Source organism: Mus pahari, chromosome X (genome assembly GCF_900095145.1).
Source record: "Mus pahari chromosome X, PAHARI_EIJ_v1.1, whole genome shotgun sequence".
Lineage (NCBI taxonomy): Eukaryota > Metazoa > Chordata > Mammalia > Rodentia > Muridae > Mus > Mus pahari.
In genome coordinates, this window is record NC_034613.1 from 90,368,771 (window position 1) to 90,389,982 (window position 21,212).

The 21,212-nt window shown below is 39.1% G+C and overlaps 1 protein-coding gene across 1 annotated transcript in view; it reads left to right on the top strand.

Annotated features, from left to right (window-relative positions):
* Positions 1-14,244, top strand: part of Uprt (uracil phosphoribosyltransferase homolog) — a 23,258-nt gene extending 9,014 nt beyond the window's left edge. Inside the window, exons 2-7 of the mRNA XM_021188447.2 lie at positions 3,812-3,854; positions 6,315-6,384; positions 7,434-7,496; positions 9,798-9,959; positions 11,967-12,065; positions 13,786-14,244. Coding sequence (XP_021044106.1) covers positions 3,812-3,854; positions 6,315-6,384; positions 7,434-7,496; positions 9,798-9,959; positions 11,967-12,065; positions 13,786-13,892 — 544 coding nt within the window. The 3' untranslated portion in view covers positions 13,893-14,244. The remainder of the gene's footprint in view (positions 1-3,811; positions 3,855-6,314; positions 6,385-7,433; positions 7,497-9,797; positions 9,960-11,966; positions 12,066-13,785) is intronic.
* Positions 14,245-21,212: the final 6,968 nt, after the last annotated feature.

Below are 21,212 nucleotides of genomic sequence, written 5' to 3' on the forward strand. Positions count from 1 at the left end.
GAAAAGAAAAGAAAAGAAAAGAAAAGAAAAGAAAAGAAAAGAAAAGAAAAGAAAAGAAAAGAAAAGAAAAGAAAAGAAAAGAAAAGAAAAGAATACTCTAGGGATATGTGATTTTCCTTTATGGTAGTTTTACAACACATTATTTTAGCCTATTATTAGAAGATAGTTGCTATTTTACAAAGCTTTGTTTCTGTGGGAAAAAGTTTTCTTAATGGTTTTGAAACAACTTGAATAATTATGATTTGAAACAAAGCGTGAATAATACCTGAAGTCTAGTTTCCATTAAAACACATTGTAAAACAAATGATTCAGACCACTATTGGACCTAAAGGAAGAATTCAGAAAATTCAAGCCGCTTAATCTACCTGATAAGAAATTTCTGTTTTTTATGAAACTGTTCTCAGCAGGGTTAAGGCACTGTGGAATTTTTAAAATGAAATCACCTTATTGTATTCTAGCTTTACTTTAATTTCTAAGTTGATTTAAAGTAAATAGTATGAGTTGAAGTTTGTCTAAAATAACAAAAGGCAAGATAGTAATTATTGTTTATAGTGGAGTAACTTGGAACAGGGGATGATTTCATTTGTAGGTCAAATAACTGTCAAGAGAAGACATTTCCTATTATAGTCTCAGTGTATATCTTTTGTGGAATGTAGATTAAAGTGCTTATTATGCAAAGGTTATCGGCTAAAGCTGATTTGGGGGGAGAGAAGGTGTGAAAGGCATTGCAAGTAAAAATAACAGATGGTGAGATCTCTGATCACTTTGCCTGATACAATTTCTCTGTGTAATAACTTGATGTGTAACGGTTGAGAAGTGTAAAAAATAATAAAAAAAAGATGTTATCAAAATATGTCATAAGACATTTCTTTAAGAAAACTTCAGACTCGATGGCTAGCTCAGTGCTTTGCTGCTCTTGCAGAGGACCCTCTTCTTATCCCAGGATCCACATGGCAGTTCACAATCATCTGTGATTATAATTCCACAGGATCAGCTGCCCCCTTCTATTCCCTGTGGACATCAGGCGTGTACAAGGTGCACTGATATTCATACATGCATATGCATAAAACAAAATAAATATAAAACATTGAAAGGAACGCATTAAACTTCTAAAATAACCTGGAAACTTCAGAGTTTTCTTCCCTCATGAAAAGGTATGTTTTGGCTGCTGAGACAAGTTTGCATAGGTCTACCAGTGAGAACAGTATTTTTTTTAAATAGCTCTCTCCTTCTCACTTCTTTGACAGGCGTGTTTTGAAGATGAATTATGGAAATGAAACACACTGGTCTCATTGGAAAACAGCAGCACAGATAACAGAGCCTGTTTTTTGAATTTTATTTTATTTTATTTTTTAATTTATTTTTTACATTCCATATTCCATTCTTGACCCCCAATCCACCCTCCATCTGCTCCATATCCCACACCCCCTCCCCACCCCACCCTGTCTCCACGTGGATGCCCCCACCCCCACCCCACCTGACCTCTAAACTCCCTGGGGCCTCCTGTCTCTTGAGGGTTAGGTGCATCATCTCTGAATGAACACAGACCCAGCAGTCCTCTACTGCATGTGTGTTGGGGCCTCATATCAGCTGGTGTATGCTGTCTGTTTGGTNGTCCAGTGTTTGAGAGATCTTGGGGGTCCAGATTAATTGAGACTGCTGGTCCTCCTACAGGATCGCCCTTCTCCTCAGCTTCTTTCAGCCTTCCCTAATTCAACAACTGGAATCAGCTGCTTCTGTCCATTGGTTGGGTACAAATCCCTGCATCTGACTCTTTCAGCTGCTTGTTGGGTCTTCCAGAGGGCAGTCATGTTAGATCCCTTTTTGTGAGTGCTCCATAGCCTCACTAATAGTGTCAGGCCTTGGGGTCTCCCCTTGAGCTGGATCCCACTTTGGGCCTGTCACTGGACCTTCTTTTCCTCAGGCTCTTCTCCATTTCCATCCCTGTAATTCTTTCAGAAATGAACAATTACGGCTCAGAGATGTGACTGTGGGATGTCAACCCGATCCCTCACTTGATGTTGTCTTCCTGCTGGAGGTGGGCTCTACAAGATCCCTCGCCCTACTGTTGGGCATTTCATCAAAGGTCCCTCCCTTTGAGTTTCTCACCTCCTAGGTCTCTGGTACATTCTGGAGGGACCCTCCAACCTCCTATTTCCTGAGGTTGCCTGTTTACATTCTTTCTGCTGGCCCTCAGGAGATCAGTCCTTTTCCCTCACCTAATGCCAGATCTGGCTCCCTTCTCCTCCCCACCCCCCATCCACTTTCCCTCCCAGGTCCCTCCCTCCCTCCCCACTTGTGATTGCTTTCTTTTCTCCCTCCCAAGTGGGACTGAGGTGTCCTCACTTGGGCACTTCAGCTTGTTGAGCTTTTTGAGTTCTGTGGACTGTATCTTGGGTATTCTGTGTAAGGTTTTTTTTTTGTTGTTGTTGTTGCTAATATCCATTAGTGAGTATATATCATGCATGCCCTTTTGGGTTTGAGTTACCTCACTCGGGATGATATTTCCTAGTTCCATCCATTTGCTTGCAAAAAGTCAGGATATCCTCGTTCTTAATATCTGAGTAGTATTCCATTGTGTAAATGAACCACATTTTCTGTATCCATTCTTCTGTTCTGGGACATCTAGATTGTTTCCAACCTGTTTTAAATGGATTCTTATGTATATAGGTGCTTACATATGTGTGCGAGTATAGAATTTTTTGAGTCTAGAGAATAGAATATTAAGACTACAAACACATGGTCTTGCTATTGCTTAATTATGCTCATAGTTTAGTGAGTTAACATCTACAATGCGCTAGAGCTGTGGTTACTGTTAGAAACTCAATGTTAGTTGTGTCTGGTATATTTTATTGCTTTCTTCTGCTAGAAAAGTGAGTGCACATGCAGGAAAATAAAATGATGAATTATCTGCCAAGCTAATAGGCACTTGCATTTGCCCTTTTGATGCTGTCATGAAGGATATTTTAGTATATTTTGGATAAGCAGGTAGGGAATTTTAAGTACACAAGCTGTGAACTAATCCATTCTATCAAAATGTTTAACTTACATGAAAGAAGAAAAAGGAATAATATTAGAATTTCACATATAGAGAAACCATCAGTCTCTTAACATTTTGCTGTGTGTGTGTGTTGGAGAGGGTTGGTTAACAGCTTATGGGTATGTGCAAAATTGCATTATTATTGCCTGAGTACCTCAGGATAGGGTATTAACCAGAAGGGAATGCATAAGAAAATGACAGAAAAAAATCTATGGAATGAAAAGGAACAAGTCATAAGTGATTTGGGAAAGAGGTCTTAGAAATTAAGTTACACATTCTTGAAAACAATGACAAGAGCAGGGGATTTATTTTAATTCGTATCATTCCAAAAAGGACCAGAGACAAAGTAGATGGGTTCTTTCTTTGTCCCTATTGTGTGCCTAGAAAGCAAGGCAAACTGAAGGGGAGTGGAAGAAGCTAGTTTTCTTACTCTAGAAGTTTCTTCTCAATTTGAGCTCTTAGCCTTGCTCTCAGTGGAATCTTTGGTCTCTGACAGCTCAGTGGGAACTGCATGATCCTTTCAATCCATATCTTGAGTGTTGATACCAAGTAATCAAATAAACATTTCCAATAATACTTATGAAGTCATGTCATTTTAATTTGTGCCTCCTAGTAAAAACATATTGCCTCAATAATAGTCTATACGCATAAGCATTTCAGCTCGCAGTGTGTAATAGGTCTTAATAGCAGAGTTACTATGTGTATTAAGTTATATTTCACCTTGAAGCTCGAATGTAGACTAAAACATGTACTTTTTTTTTCTTTTTTTAGGACAGCCAGTAGAGGGGACTTTATGTTTTCTGCAGATCGCTTGGTAAGTGGAGGCTTCCAATTTCCTTTCATTGTTATATGCAGTGATGTAATCCTGGTAGGCCAGGGGCATTTTTGTTGTAGAGCATTATAGGGTTGAGGGAGATTGTGCTGAGTAATCAGTCATCTTGCTGGGCGTCTTAAGTGTTCTTTCCAGTACAGCGTTAAAGTACTAATTCACTCCCTTTTGCTCCAAAGCGTTGCCTATGAACCCATTCCTTGTTGTTCTTAGATGGATTTCAGCTCTCTGGTTCTCAGCAACTCATAAAATGTCTTGTCTTAGGGAAATGAATTGAATCACGTTAGAAGAAAGCTACATAAGTTCTTGAGACCTGACATATTCACCCTTGTGGTATCAGCTAATGCACAAAAACTAGTGTAATTGTGTGTCTCTGCGTGTATTTTACCATATAAGATGCATTTGTTTGCTTCTGTCCTGTGGTATAGTCACAATATTAAATTCTAAGTTGAACCGTCTACCCCCTTCTTCAAGGGCATCCTGTCAAGTCCTGAGCAAACCCAGTCTTTCTATAGTCAGTGTCCTCTCAGATGCTCTCAGGCTGAATTGCTCTGCTATAGCCTTTTCCTCTTGTCTTGATACCTTAAGTGTGTTCCATTCTTGGAATGAAATTGATAATTAATTGCTATGACTAAAGTTATTCATTAATGAAAATAAACACTGGACAAATTTCAGGCTTTGTGCTAGACTATTTTGGGAGACAGGACATAAAACAGCTAGGAATATAGATATGGTCCCTGATCTCATGGAATTTATAATCTTAACACTGTTCTCAGTCCTCTAACTTTGACACACTGATCTCCACTCCTGAGTTTATATATTTTTATATTCATTCTTTGAAAATTTCACAATGTATTTTGATTATATCCATCCCCCAGTTCCCCTCCAACTCCTCTCAGACTCTTCTACCCAACTTCATATTCTCTTTTTTCCCATAGCCTACTAAATCTAATTTATGTTGCCCATAGGTACCTGGGTATGAGGCCATCTGCTGGGATATGGTCAACCTTTCAGGGGACCACACCTGAAAACTGACTCACCCTTCTTCAGAAGCCATCAACTGGCAATAACTTCTCAAGTAGGGGAGCAGGGCCTTAGGAGCTCCTCCCACCTGTATGGGTAGTGTTGACTGGCTTGATCCTGTGCCTGTCTTGTCCAAGCAAACACAGCTGCTTTGAGCTCATGACTGTAATATTTCACAGCAGTCCTCTTCAACCTCCTGCTCTGCTCTTACAGACATGATAATTTCTGTCCCAGAATTTCAGAGCATGGCACAGGAAACAAGGCTCTTTTGAGGCATGTCACTAGAGGAAGGAGATATGGGCTTTTTAAAGAAAAAAAAATCTTCCCTGTAATTGTCTCTTAAAGAAACATAAAATAGCCAAGGAAGGCGGTAACTAACAGCGAGTGTGTTCTTTCCTATGCTATGCAAAAGGTTTCTGGGCCCATTCTCTGATTCTGCAGGCAGACAAAGTGATGGGCCATTTCCGATTGATCCTTCTAATGGCAGCAGGGTGATGTGTTGTGATAACACAGAATGAAGCATTGTACTTCTCCCTGCTGTTCCTGATTCTCAATCATTAATGTAATATTGATTGGAGAAAATGTGCACTACAGGCTCAGAGCTGCCTTTGCTATAGTGGGCTCTGGCTGCTCAGATCTCACTGTGAGAATCTGGCTCCAGTAGTTTTTAGGGATGTTTTTTTTCTCTATAGCACATATTATATTATAATTTCTATGAGACTCCTAAAACTTTGTTTCAATTTTTTTTAGAAAATTATTTATTTATTTACTTGTGTGTGCATGGATGTGTGTGTGCACACACCTGCACATACCATGGTGGATACATGTGAAAGTCATAGTATAGCTTTTTGGGAGTCAGTTTTATCCTTGTACCTGCTTATCTACTTGGTCTTCATAGTGTTTTTCTTTAGCTGAGAAGCCCCAAGTTATTCTACTGGATCTTCCTTCACACCTAGTAAATTGCTTCAGCTGGCCCATCTACTTCATTTTTTTTTCCACAAGGTTTTATTTGTATTAACCTTTGTTTAAAATGAATCCAAATTCATTTTTAAGTTTCAAAGATTTCAAAGGGACTAAGCAAGGTAGAGAAAGTCCAGGTGGATGGACACTTTCCCCAGTAAGCCGTAATTTTATTACTACCAATGACGTTTTGTTTACCATAACTCTAGTTGAAGTTATGTACCCTTCATATTCTTGATTGAATCAGAAGGCACACTGGTGCCCTTTGGTGACAGTCATGTGTCAAATGGAGGTTGGATACTTAGCAACAAGCAACCTGGCATTTAGATCTGTCCCTGCAGTTAATACATGGTAGGGGACCCACTTCCTACCTCCCTAACCTAAGCCCTGAGATCCTGAGTCTAACCTGACAGCAGGAGAATCTCTGCAAGCTCTGAACTTCTTCTTTCTTTGACCTTCTAGATCAGACTTGTTGTAGAAGAAGGATTGAATCAGCTGCCATATGAAGAATGTATGGTGACCACTCCCACAGGTAACCAGGGCTTGGACTCTCAAATTTTCCTCATAAAAATTCTGAGCTAGACTGGGGTTGGAGGAGGGAAATGAGAGGAAGGCATCCTGTGTAAAATCAGTGTGAAAAAGGAGGAGTTTATATATAACTTTTTTTTAACATCTTTAAAAACTAAGAGACTTTTTGTTAAGAAATCTACGTAGGTGACTTTTTGCTAATGGCTTGCTTGTCAATTCAAGTTAAAGGTTATTACATACTCTTCAGCATGCAGGTGTTGCTTCTGATGGCAGCCCATGGGGACCAGAGTTAAGAATTGCTGGCAGCTTATCTTCACCTCTGTGGGGAAGCTGCCGGCGCTAACAAATGCAGGAGGCTGGTTCAGCCTAGAAACTCCAGGTTAAGAAAAAGATGAGATGTGAAAAGGAAAAAGAAAGCTAAAAATGATAAGATTTGGAGAAGGTGCTTTGTTCTAATAAAAATAGCATACAGTCCCCCTGCCAGAGATGTGAAATTCAGATTTGCTTCCTCCCCCCATAAATGATGGAAAACTCTTCTACTCAAAGGGTTGAGTATGAACAACTGGGGGCTGAGCTTGATGCGTCATAATTGACACAATTCAGAATGAGACCAAGTTTTGATAACTATTTCAGCCTTTTCTGCTTTTAAAGCAGAATGAAGGCTCATAAGAAGGGATGGAATGAGGAGGCTTTCTGTGGCTCTCAGTGGGACCCCAGTGTGAATTGATGGGGTATCTAGTATTCATGGACTGCAGTGATTCTCCTTTGAATTCAATTTGGAGGATGTGTATGTGAATATTGTGCTATAATAAGTCCTATTCCCACTTGATGAACTCCTCCTCTCCCAATTATTCTCACAGGTTTCTTCTGAGGCATTAAGAAATAACTATGAAAAATCGTGACTCATTACTTTCACAGGAAACCCAAGGTGTTAAAGAATGTGTCTGGACAAAAGTAGCTCGGTACTCATCTGCTCTGAACCATGAGCACCTTATAGAATATGCACATTGCATCAATGATAAAGCATCTATTTTTCATCTTATTTCTCAACAGGGCACAAGTATGAAGGAGTGAAATTTGAGAAAGGAAATTGTGGGGTCAGCATAATGAGAAGCGGTAGGTTTGCATGTGTATGGTTTTGTTTCTTTGCATGCATAGAAACGGTTGCTGTTTTCTGGGAGAGAGGAGGGCTGGCTTGTCATAATTGCAACCTGCCTTCGCTTCAATCTCACCACCTGTGTTGCCTATCCTCATGGTGCCTTGGAGTCATGGCCTATGTGCTGCTAAGTTGGGCTAATTGTAATTGCAGGGATCTTCCCCGTGGCCTGCTCCCACGAGCAAGCCAGCTTTTTAAAAGACTCAGAGGAGGGTGGGAGGATGGGAGGACGGGGTGCTGCTGTCTTGGGGAGAACGGTTTGCAGACTGAAGGAATGTGGCATAAATTACATTCTTTCTGAAGAAGAACATTTGGATACCTGGCAGGAGAAAATGTCTCCTCTGTTTTTATCTGTGTTGCAGGGAACTCTGCCAAAAGCTGGACTGGAAGACATTTAATATTTGAAATTTTATATTCTATGACTGTGTGACTATATAGGCAAATGTACCTAACTGTCTTTACTGCTAGCCATTTCCACTTGCTCGTCTTATACATTTTGTATTGGTGTTTTGAGTCCAACCAAAAATCCTAGCAACTTTTGTGCGATAAGAATGTGTACCCGTTACACGGGAATGTTTTCTCCTCTGCAAACTGAACTCTTTTTTTTTTTTTTTTTTTTTTTTTTAACAAGAGCTGGAAGCCCCACTGTTTGTGCTGGAAACAGATGGATTTTTTAAAAAAAACATACAAACATTGATTTTTCTCTAGCTCTGGTTGGGTTTGTGAACAATTGAACACTTCAATTACTAAAGGAGTTTTAGGCTCTGCTTTTACAGGAAGACGGCTCTTGAGCATTGACAACATTCTCTGGAGAGTGTTGTTCAGCATTCGAGGTTGTTGACCATATGGATATGCTTTCCTCTCGGCACAGTCTCTGAGAGTAGCAGCTTGGTCCTTGCACCTCTGTTGTGCACCAGATGATTCAGGGAGGTAAAGGCCAACTTGAGAAGGGATGCTTTTTGTTTGTTTGTTTTATCTCTTGGTGTTTTATGTTTTGCTACTATGGTTTGAATCCAGAATCTTGTCTACAACATGTGTATAACATACGCACACCATTACCATCAAACTCCATGCACAGCTTTGATGTAATTGTTTTTAGTCTTAAAAGCCACCTGTTTTATTTTTTGTAAAACAAAAGTTTAGAAGAAGCTAGTTATATGTTTACACTAATGCTCTAATGTTTCCTCTTAAACTTAAATGGAAAGTTAATTTAAGAAAACATTAAGTAAATATCAGCTCTAATAGAATTTCAAAGTAATGTTAAATCTTTAAGACTGCGTGAGAACCATTGGCTTTTAGAAAATACTTCATCAAAGGAATTCAGACTCAGAAATAGCCTTGTATTTATGGGCTGGGGAGATATCTCAGTGGTTAAATCACCTGCCAAACAAGTATGAGGACTGAAGTTTAGTTAAGTTTGGCGGCCTGCCTGTAATTCCAGTACTCAGAAGACACAGTCAGGGGATCCCTAGAGCAAGTTGGCTAGCCAAATTAGTCACATCAGGAAGCCCTGCGTTCAACTGAGAAATCTTGGCTCCATAAGATGGAGAGTGATCGAGGAAGACTTTTGAAGTCAACTTTGAGCTTCCACATGCATGCTCACGGCATGTACACCTGCACACACATGTGTGCTCATGCACATGCAAACATCTCTATACACATTACACACATAAACACATACAAAAATGTAGCTTGTATTTAAAAACCAATGGACTGGGGTTGGCTCTCTGGGGAAGGAAGAAAAACATGGTACTTTTTCACTATCAGCAATGAAACTTTTGTCAGCGAAGTCATTGTTGAACTGAGTGATGAATCCTGGAGCCACCTTTGTGCAAAGGGAAATAAATCCTTTGGCCTACAGCCCCCACTCTTTCAGGAATCTTTTATATTTTTCTCAGATGAAAATGATAAATTTCGGTGGCTTTAAAAAAATCTTTAAAAATAAGAGGGAAAGTGTCTCTGATGCTGAAGAAGCAACCCAGTCAAGCCTTTATCTCTGTAATCATGGAAGCATGAGAGCTCCACAGCTCTTAAGCAAGCAAGAAGCAGAGCTTATTGTGGCTTCATCGAGCAGCCTTTCATCTGCTTTCACTGAGTTCCTACTGAGAATCAAATAGGAGCATAGTAGAAGAAAAAAGATGCTTCTGCCTCGATGGTGCTCCTTTTGTAGTGATAGCAGCGAAACCCTCTGCTTTGGTCTGTTCTTGCATTTGCACTCTACCTGCCACAACCCTGTTGTGCTTTTCATTTCCTTCTTTAAGGTGAGGCAATGGAACAAGGCTTGCGAGACTGCTGTCGATCCATACGGATCGGGAAGATCCTGATTCAGAGTGACGAGGAGACACAAAGGGCCAAAGTATATTATGCCAAGTTCCCCCCAGACATTCATCGCAGAAAAGTCCTTCTGATGTATCCGATTCTCAGTGAGTGGCTTGAGTTGCATTTGTAATTTTTTTGTTAGAGTTTAAATTCAAGTTAGTGCCTACCTCCTACACACCCTTATATAAAAGGCAAAAACGGCTTCTAAATGTGTTTTCTCTGTTGGATTTGGAGTTGCCCTGGGCAGTTCACTGGAAAATTTTTATTGTATAATAAGGGAATATACATTAGTCGAACTTTGTTAGCTCTAAAGAACATCTGTCTGGAAACAAACACAGTGAAGCAAAGGACCTAATGAGGCAAAATATATAGAACACAGGAAATATATTGGATCATGTCCTGTTCCTACCTTAATGAGCATGGCAGTGATTTTCTCAAAGTTTTAACATCTCCACAGGAATATTTTTCATATCATGATCTCTCAGGGAGGTAAGCAAGGGTGATGGTGTTGAATTTGGTATCTCAAGCAATAAATGAGTTTAGGGCTTCTTGTTCATTTGATGTATGCTTATATTGTATCCATCATTAAAAATAACATTGACTGCTGCTGTGTGGAGCCTCTCAGAGGACAACTTGCTCCTGTATGCAAGCATAAGAGTGTAATATTAATATTGTCAGAGACTTGTGTTTGCCCATGGTATGGGTCTCAAGTTGGGACAGTTATTGGTTGGCCATTCTCTTAGTCTCTGCTCCATCCCCTGTCCCTGCATTTCTTGTAGAAAGGATAAATTTTGGGTTGAAAGTTTTGTGGGTAAGTTGGTGTCCCTATCGCTCCACTGGGGTTCCTGCCTGGCTACAGGAGGTGGCCTCTTTAGGTTTCATATCCTCAATGTAGTGAGTCACAGCTAAGGTCACCCTAATTGATTCATGGGCATCTCACTTATTTTAGGTCTCGAGATGCCCCAGTCTCTTTACCCCCATCAGTTGCAGATTTCCATTCATTCTCACAGCCATCTAGCCATTTCTCCTGTCCTTCCCCACACATGGTCCTAACCACCCCCCATTCCCCTTCCTATCTCCTCTTCCACCCAGTTCCCTTCCTCCATCTGCCTCTTATGACTACTGTATTTGCCCTTCTCAGTGAGATTCAAGCATCCTTGCTTGTGCCTTCCTTCTTGTTTAGCTTCTTTGGGTCTGTGGAGTACAGCATGGATATCCTGTATTGTATGGCTAATAATCCACTTTTAAGTGAGTACACACCATGCATGTCCTTTTGGGACTGGGTTACCATACCCAGGATGATATTCTCAAGTTCCATCCATTTACCTGCAAAATTCATGATGTCTTGGATTTAATAGCTGAATAGTATTCCGTTGTGTAGATGTGCCACGTTTTCTGTATCCATTCTTCAGTTGAGGGACATCTAGGTTGTTTCCAGTTTCTGGGTATTATGAATAAAGCGGCTATGAACATAACTGAGCAAGTGTCTTTGTGAAATTATAGGAGGAAGGGATTGTGGCCCCTAAGGGGATGGGTACTCTACAGGAAGACCAACAGAATTAACTAACCTGGACCCTTGAGGTTCCTAGAGTCTGAACCACCAACCAAAGAACATACATGGGGTGGACCTAGGCCTCCCTGCACATATGTAGCAGATGTGTGTGTAGCTTGATCTTCATGTGGGTCCTGAACAACTGGAGCAGGGGCTGTTCCAAAACCTGTTGCCTGTAAATGGGATAGGTTCTTCTAGCTGGGCTGCCGCCTTGCCTCAGTGGGAGAGGAAGTGCCTAACCTCACAGAGATTTGAAGTGCCAGGGTTGTATGGATACCCAGGGGGACCCCCGCACCTGCTCAGAGGAGAAGAAGAGGGGGGATGAGGAAAGGATTGTGGGAGGGGGTGACCAGGAGGGGGGCAGTGAGTGGGATGTAAAGTGAATAAGTAAAAAATTAAATTAAAAGTAAAAATATAACATTGGCAAAGAGCAAACACTTTCAAATGAAGCTTTCACTAATCATATCGTATGTTAAGATTACTGTATTGCTCTTAATTCATGAATATTTCAGTATAGATGTCAACATTGCTAATAGGTTTGGTTACCTTTTTGTTTTAGGTACTGGAAATACTGTAATTGAAGCTGTAAAGGTTCTTATAGAACATGGAGTTCAACCCAGTGTTATTATCCTACTCAGTCTCTTCTCCACCCCACATGGTGAGTTTGTTTTGTTTGTTTGTTTGTTTGCTTGTTGAGAAAGGGTTTCTCTGTGTTAACAGTTCTGGCTGTCCTGGAACTTGCTCTGTAGATCAGGCTGACCTGGAACTCACAGAGATCCACCTGTCTCTGCCTCGTGAGTGCTGGGATTAAAGGTGTGTACCACCCACCAGGCATCCCATAGTGAATTTAATCTGCAGCTATAACTTGGGCTATAACTTAGTCATGAGATGAGTAAATGTGTATTTCTCTAGGCTGTCATCCCAAGGAAAAATATAGTTGTATATCCATATTTAATCTAGTTTTGGTACTCATAACTTGTATTTGTTATTTCTAAACTTGATGATAATACTAAACTCACAGAGGATGTGACAGTATGCATAAGACATATGCAGGGTCAGTCCCAGCGTGGAGGAAAGGAATGTGGACATGGAGGAGCTACTGGCATTTGAGAGTCAGGTTTTGAATGGTTTGACCCCTGGAAGGACAACATACAAGAGAAAGAGAGAGAATGTAGACACATGTGAAGTTGGATGGGTAGGGTGTGGAGAGAAGGTATAAATAGGACCAAAATCTATTGTATGAAATTCTCAATGAATTAATACAAATATAAAGAAATATTGTAAAATGTTATTAGGAAGTTTAGAAATGACCAATAGAAATTGTAACACTAACAACCCAAATCAAACTTGGCTTCAACATAAAACCAAATGACTTTGACCTCAGTGTGAGTGACTAGGAAGATATACAATGCTATTTCAATTTTGGCTTCAAAATTTCAGTTTTTTTAGGGCATAATTCTAAATGATTTTCATTTTTAAACTTTTTTGGGGGAACATTTTCTAAGCTTTCTTCAATGAATTTGTATTTGTCTCATAATTGCAGAAGGAATAGATGGCTTCTCAAGTTAGGCTTTCCCTCATTTTCAACTATCCCAGGTTTCAAGCCACAGCATGTGCCTTAGAAAGGCTATTCTCATTAGGCTGCTGTGCTGTAATTGTGGCCTATTGGATTACTTTGTTCTTTTGTAGCCTAAATGTACCCGTGATTTAAATACTAGTGGTGACAAAGGGTGATTTGCTTGATTGTCCATTGTACGTAGCACTGGTGACATGGAAAACATTAAGGTAATCCAGTAATTATCCACCTTTGGCAAAAGAAAAATAATCTCTTTAGTTGAAATTGTATTAATTGGAACAGTGTACCATTGTTCAGTATTAAAGCTGAAAAATCCACATGGTGTAGCAGTTTTCAAGGCAGCTATTTGGTTTGGGGTCCCAGCCAGTCTAAACCCCCTGCCTGGCCCTGTCACCTAAAGCTAGTATCCTTCTGTCTAAACAACCAGCATTCTCTTATACACCAAAGATGCCTTCACACTTGTTTCCCATTACTGCACTTGGAAAACTCTCATTTCCTGTGATTTTCCTTTGAGGAAGTGCCATATTACTTGATTCTAGCCAACGCTGGTATAATTGAATAATTTGATTTTAAGACCATAATACTGAGTGGGCAAGAACATGGTCTGAACTACTAGCACAGCTTTTCAGATACCAGATACTATATAAAGAAATTAAGCATGCCTAACTCAGTATCCAAAGATGATTGTTTCCTGTTTTTTATCAGTATAAAGTTTGAAGACAGTGATTATACAAGGTATTAATTCTAACTAGCATTACCAAAACTTTTGCAGTAATAACAATTATTTTTATTGTTTTTGAAGGTGCCAAATCAATCATTCAAGAATTTCCAGAGATCACCATTTTAACTACTGAAGTTCATCCTGTTGCACCTACACATTTTGGACAGAAATACTTTGGAACAGACTAAGTTATTAAAGGAAAATTAAGTACCTTGCATAATATTATGGTTATAAATGGATTCCATATCTGTTTTTACTAATTTGTTTGAGAAATAATGGAGAAAATATGTTAGGAATGCCTTTTAACATTGGAAGTAGGTGTAGCAACAAGAAATATTGGAAGTTTATTTATTTGATTTGATCATTTCTTCACATGTGGTACCAAATTCAGCGATGAAGCACAATCTCAGTGCTTGGTTCAGAAGTTGCTTGCAGCTGCAAAGAAAACCCAAATGAGAGTTAGTTCTTTGGTACACTGCAGGTTTACATTTTCCTTACTGTTCTTTAGCTCTAGAGTGTTTCCCTATATGTGGGGTCTTGTCACCCTCCAGAGTCTATATACTATAGAGTATATATATATATATATATATATATATATATATATATATATATACATATACATACACTCTCTCTATATATATATATGCAGGTACCTTGGAGAAGAGAGAATGAGAGTATATCCTGGAATTTTATGTTGCCATTTATGTTCTCACTTAATTTGCAGGCCTAGGATATTTGCTTAACTTGTCTGCTAAGCCTTTGTGTTCCTCATGGCTGGCTCATTTCCCCAAGTAGGGATTGAGGGAAGGTACTTAGCAAGCTGTAACACGGTGAAAAAGACACAGGGCCTTTTCAGTAACTGAATCTGTAATGTGAGTCTACAGAGACTGAACCATGGATGCCTGATGCTGACCCAAGAGAGCTCAATCAGCCCTCTACAAAGGAATTGGTGGAGATTTTTCTAAGTTGTGGGGGAAAGTAGAGGCTTTGCTTTTCGTGGCCAAGAAGGAAATCAAAACAGTTCTTTGGTTGTTGTTGTTTTTCAAGANAGGGTTTCTCTGTGTAGCCCTGGCTGTCCTGGAACTCACTCTGTAGACCAGGCTGGCCTTGAACTCATAGAAATCTACCTGCCTCTGCCTCCCAAGTGCTGGGATTAAAGGCTTGCAGCACAACACAATTTGCAATACGGTTCTTTTTAATTTAGTTATTTCTACTACTTGCCTTTGGTTTGGAACTTAGTTAATTTGCATGTCTTATGACTATACCCGTATTAAAGTAGAGAATACATATATTCTTTTAAAATATATAAGGTTTGTATGTGCTCATATTTAAACTTCTGAAAGGAGAGGAAACAATTTTAGAATCAATCTTTGCAGTTTTGAAATGTGCTTATAAAACCCAGATCCCGTTGTACATTGATATTGTGGTGGCTGGGTGATTACTTGATTAATTACAATCTCATGGCCCTGCAGACAGCTGTTATGGGACTCTGTTCAAAAGTATAAGAAAAAGTACAAGGGAATTTCTTAGAACTGAAGCTGAAAAGATCAGTGAAGTTCAAGGGAGGAAAGCAACCTGGAGTGAATTGAATAGACTTTACCTTGTGGTACTTTCGTTGTTGTTGTTTCTTTGACACAGAGCTTCTCTGTGTAGTCCTGTCTGTCCTGAAACATGCTCTGTAGACAAGGCTGGCCTCCAACTCAGAGATCCACCAACCTCTGCCTCCCAAGTGCTGGGATTAAAAGTGTGTGCCACCATGCCCAGCTACTTTATTTTTGAAGACTATTATGTAATAAAATTAACATTCATCGAACAGTTCTTCCACTAGTAGAATGTTGCCTTCAACTTCTTCCTGAAATTTTTTTGAGATAGGGTCTTATCGTGTTTTCCTGGCTGGCCTGGAACACATAGACATCCTCCTGCCTCTTGAGTGCTGGGATTAAAGTTGTGCTGAAAGTTATATTTACATTTGATATTAGGTGCCCTAAGAATGATGTGAGTGCAAATTCAGATAGAACGGATCTGTTGACATTGTTATTGCACTGAATCAGTTGAAAAGACGATGCTCACTAACCTGGATATGCTAGGAGGATTTCAACTTTGAGGCTAGCATAAGTAATTGAGTCAGATCTTGTTTCAAAAAATTTGTTTTGCCCACTAACCTAAGAATTGCTGTGACTCAACTGAATTGGTGCTTGTCTTGGCTACAGTATTTTCTTTGAATATGAGATAATTTCAAACTCTGCTGTAGGGATAAAACCATATTTTAAGCAAATTCTTTTTTAAATTTTGAATCATGTCTTCGTACCATAGGCTAGCTTTGAACTTGCAGTGTAGTCAACTCTGACCTTGAACTCCTGTTCTCACTGCCTCCACGGACTTCTGGGATGAAAGGCTTACCACCAGCATGCCCATTTAAAACAAATTATTTTTCTACCATTAGCCATTTAGATTCAAATGTCTGTTGCTTTTCAGCAATAAATGTGATTAAAAGTTAACTACATTTGATTCCCACATGGAAGCTTAGTATAAACAGTAGGAATTATTCAATAAGGTCATATTCCCTTCTGATGTTTGTATCCTACACTCCTGCAGATATAACTCTGGTCTCTGAATTTTGGAATGTTTTAGCAAACAAATTCGTACTTGCAGGGCTAATCACTTGCAGGACTCTATTTTCTAAAGTCAACATAAGATTAACAGACTACTAAAAGTAAGATTGACTTTAGTGACATGAACTACAGAGCAGTATAAATTGTGCAGGTTCTTTATTGAAAAATAGAAGCTAGAGCAAAATGATGTGCAAATAACACAAAGCTGTGATTCTCAAACTATGGCATACATCATAATTATTTAGAGGACTACAGATTGCTGAACCCCAAATTTACAGTTTCTGATTTAATGTCTTGATTTCCAACATTGCTTCTTTTCATAATGTAGGTCTTTAATATAAAACTTTCCATAAGGATTTAGTTGATTTTTTATATGTTTCCATTTTAATTTTCTTTTTTATTTCTTCAACCCAGAGTCATTTAGAAGCATCAACCAACTGCAAATATTCATACCATTTTCCATATTTCTCTTTACTATTATTTCCTAATTTAATTCCATGGAGGTCAGAGAATATAATTGTTATGATTTGAATTCTTTCAATTTGTGAGAATTTTTAGACAAAAGGTCTTGTCCATAAACTATTGTTATTTGGTAAGCCTACTTCCTACCAACATGGTTACTTGGAATGTATGCATATCCTGTATTGTTTGCTATGAATTTCAGGTTAAGTTGGCTGATAAAGCTGTTTAAATAGTCTACTTCACTGATTTTTCTTTCCACTTGTTCTACTGATTATTAGGAAAAGGATGTTGAAAGCTCAGATTAAAAGTGTTGTATTTATTTCTTCTTTCAATTCTATGAAGGTTTTGCTTTGTGTATTTTGAAGCACTCTTGTTAGGTGTATAGACTGTTAAGATGGCTGTAGTCCCTTGATGATATGATCTTTTACCACTCTGAAATGTTCCATTTTGTACATGTTAATACTCTTTGTGCTGAAATCCCAGATTTCTTTTGACTTGATTTACTTTTAACATGCTTATGTTTTAATGTGAATTTATTATAGGCAGGTTTGGAGCTGTGTCTTGCTTTTTAAAAATCTATTTTGACAGTGTCAGCTTTTTGTTGCAGTGTTTAGATAATTTTTGTGTCATGTAATTATTGACGTGATTGGTTTGAGATCTACCATATGGCTATTTCCTTCTATAGTTACTTTTTCTTCATTTCCATCTTTTTGATTATTATTTATGATTCTATTTTATGTCTTCATGATGTTTGTGTCAGCTCTTTCCACTGAATCCTCCAGGACCTTGGCCCAAGGTCCTCTTCCTCTTCCTCTCTCTCTATTATATAGATCTAGCTGTCCTGAAATTTACTGTGTAGACTAGGCTGCCCTTGAACTTGTAGTGCCAGGACTAAAGGCATGTACCACCAACTTGGCCAGCCTAGTCTCCCTTAAAGGAAGACTGCTGTATTTTTCTGAGCATTTACATTTAATATAGCAGTTATACAGCAGTCAAATTATAGAAATAATAGCATAAGTATATCCAACATTTGGAGGATTCTATGCAAAATATAGACTTGAAGCAGTTAACCATTTATAAAGACATTATATACATCTCAAATATTTTATATTAATCGGATTATTTTCCCTTTGTCTACCATTATTTGAACGTTATGACAAGCTCATATGGGACTGATTATCATATTAAATTGTTAACTTCATCTAGCTTCTCATATCAGTCATTTTCTTTTGATACCACATCTCAAAAAAGTTTAAATAAAGTTGCTCAATACATATAATTATCAGTGCATTGTGTGACCTGTTTAATATACTTGAATTTCACCAGCATTGCTCACCTTCCACCATATCACACAGATACTGCATGGTTAGTTTATTTTACAGGTCACTCAGATAATCATTTTACTTTCTCCCCACATAATTGGCTCCTGACCAAGTGCCAGATATTGTTAGGGAAAGGTGATGTCACAGTTGAGCAAGATTTGTTTATGTCCAGGTTTCAAATCAATCTTTTAGTTTATTCGAGCTGTTGTAACAAAATACCAGTGTAGGTGGGTTTTTCTTTTCATGATAGGATTTCTCTGTGTAACAGTTCTGGCTGTTCTGGAACTAGTTTAGTAGACCAGGCTGTCCTCAAACTCAGAGAGATCTGCCTGCCTCTATCTCCTGGGTGCTGGGATTAAGGGCATAGACCACCACTCCTGGCAGGACTGGTTTCTTATGGCAAATCTAAGCATGTAGTTTAGAATTATTTCTACTTCTACCGTAAAATCAAGTACAGCTTCCTTTGTTCTGTTTTTGGCATGAGGGCAGGCAGTGCATATTAATGTAAGCTGGTTTTGCCTTCAGAGAATTTTTAAGTTTGGAGGTTTAAAGGAATTCTGCAAGTGTTGATGTGCCATTGTCTATCTCGAAGGGCTATTGATTGATATCTGGGTCAGGCTCCAACTGTTTTAAATTGGTCTGAAGACCCTATTTGTTCATGCCTTTGCCCAACTGTGAGTAAGAACACTCTCCAGCTTTATTCAAGGAATCTGCGTGTCCCAGGTTGCTAAAGCCTTACCAGGCTGATTCCTGTCTTCTGGAAGAGTGATCCTTCTACTGATTTAATCTACTTAAATTACCATTTTCTTCTGAATGTCATTCATTAAAAGGAAATCCCTTTTGCTCTAGCAGTCACACTACTGAGTATGTAAGCAGAGAGAATGAAATTATCATGCTGAAGAGACATCTGCACTCCCAAGTTCATTGAAGCAGTATTCTCATGAATTAAAAACTAGAAACAGCCAACGTGTACATCACATGATAAAGAGAGTATGGTACATTTATATGATAGGTTACTATTCCACCATACAAAAGAATGAAATCCTGTCTTTTGTGACACAATCAGATGTAACTGGAGATTATGTTAAGTGAATGGAACAAGCCAGTCACAGATTAATGCCATATGATTTCTGCTCATGTAGAATCCAGTGAAAAATGATCTCATACAAGTTGTTACCAAAAACTGGGGCAAGATGCCCAAATAGGAAAAGATTGAACAAGGGTCACTAAGTTATAGTTACTTAGAAGAAAGTTCTGCTGTGCTATACTTTTGTGTCTATAGATCATCATTAATGTACTATACATGAAAATGAGAAGAAAATATTTTGTTAAGTTTTTACTATAAAGAAGTGATAATGAAGAAAGAGATAAACATGATTTAAATATTATACAGTGTGTACATGTACTGAAATATATGATATCTCATTAATATGTACAAAGTTTCTTTTTATGGATCACTTAAAATAAATTTAAATAAATGAAAAATAATAACCGAGTTTATTTTTCTTCTTTTTTTGACTTCTTTTTTTAATGGGATATTTTATTTGTTTAAATTTCAAATGTTATCCCCTTTCCTGGTCTCCCCACTGCAACCCTCATCCCATCACTCCTTACCCTGCTTCTATGAGGCTACTCCCTCATCCCACTCCTGCCTCAAAGCCCAGGCATTACCCTATACTGGGGCATCAAGCCTTCACAGGACCAAGGGCCTCCCCTCCCATGCATGCCAGATAAGGCCCCTTCAGCTCCTTCAGTTAGTCTCCTAACTCCTCCATTGGGGTTCTTGTGCTCAGTCCGATGGTTGGCTGCAAGCATCCACATGTGTATTGGTCAGAATCTGGCAGAGCCTCTCAGGAGACAGCTGTATCAGGCTCCTGTCAGCAAGTACTTCTTGGTATCAGCAGTAGTGTCTGGGTTTGGAGTCTGCATGTAGGATGGACCCCCAGGTGGGGCAGTCTCTGGATGGTCTTTCCTTCAGTCTCTGTTCCACTCTTTGTCCTTATATTTCCTTTAGACAGGAGCAATTATGTGTTAAAATTTTGTAGATAAGTGGGTGGCCCCATCCCTCAACCTGGGGGCCATGTCTAACCTCTGGATATGGTCTTGACAGGTTCTCCCTCCCCATTTTGGGGTATTTCAGCTAATGTCATCCCTGTGGGGTCCTGGCATCTGGGACTTGCTGGTTGCTACCCCCAGTTCCCCATCCCCCATTGCTACATACCTCTATTCAATTTCCTGACCCTCTGTACATTTCCTCCATCTCCTCCCATCTCTTCCCCCTTTCCCCTCCCCCACCTCTCTTCCTTCCAAGTCCCTCCCATCCTCTACTTCCCATGATTATATTGTTCCCTCTTCTAAGCAGGACTGAAACATCCACTCTTTGGTCTTCTTTCCTCTTGAGATTCATGTGGTCCGTGAGTTGTATCTTGGGTATTCTATACTCTTTGCCTAATATCCACTTATTAGTGAGTTCATACCATGTATGTTCTTTTGTGACTGAGTTATCTCACTCAGGATGATATTTTCTAAATCCATCCATTTGCCTGCAAATTTCATGAAGTCATTGTTTTTAGTAGCTGAGTAGTACTTTGTTGTGTAAATGTGCCATGTTTTCTGTGTTAATTCCTCTGCTGAGGGGCATCTGGGTTCTTTCCAGCTTCTGGCTATTACAAATATGGCTGCTATGAACATAGTGGAGCATGTGTCCTTGTTATATGTTGGGACATCTTTTGGGTATAGGCCCAGGAATAGTATAGCTGGGTCCTCAGGTAGTACTATGCCCAATTTTCTGAGGAACCGCCAGACTGATTTCCAAAGTAGTTGTACCAGTTTGCAATCCTACCAGCAATGGAGGAGTGTTCCTCTTTCTTCACATCCTCGCTAGCATCTGCTGTCTCCTGAGTTTTTGATCTTAGCCATTCTGACTGATGTGAGGTGGAATCTCAGGGTTGTTTTGATTTCCATTTCCCTGATGACTAAGGATGCTGAATATTTTTTAGGTGCTTCTAAGGAATAATGATTGTTGCTGTTTATAATTTTTGTTGCTAGAGGTGGAATTATATTTCTGTGGCTATCTTCTTTTGCTTTTGTTCACAGGTTACTTTCTTGCTTT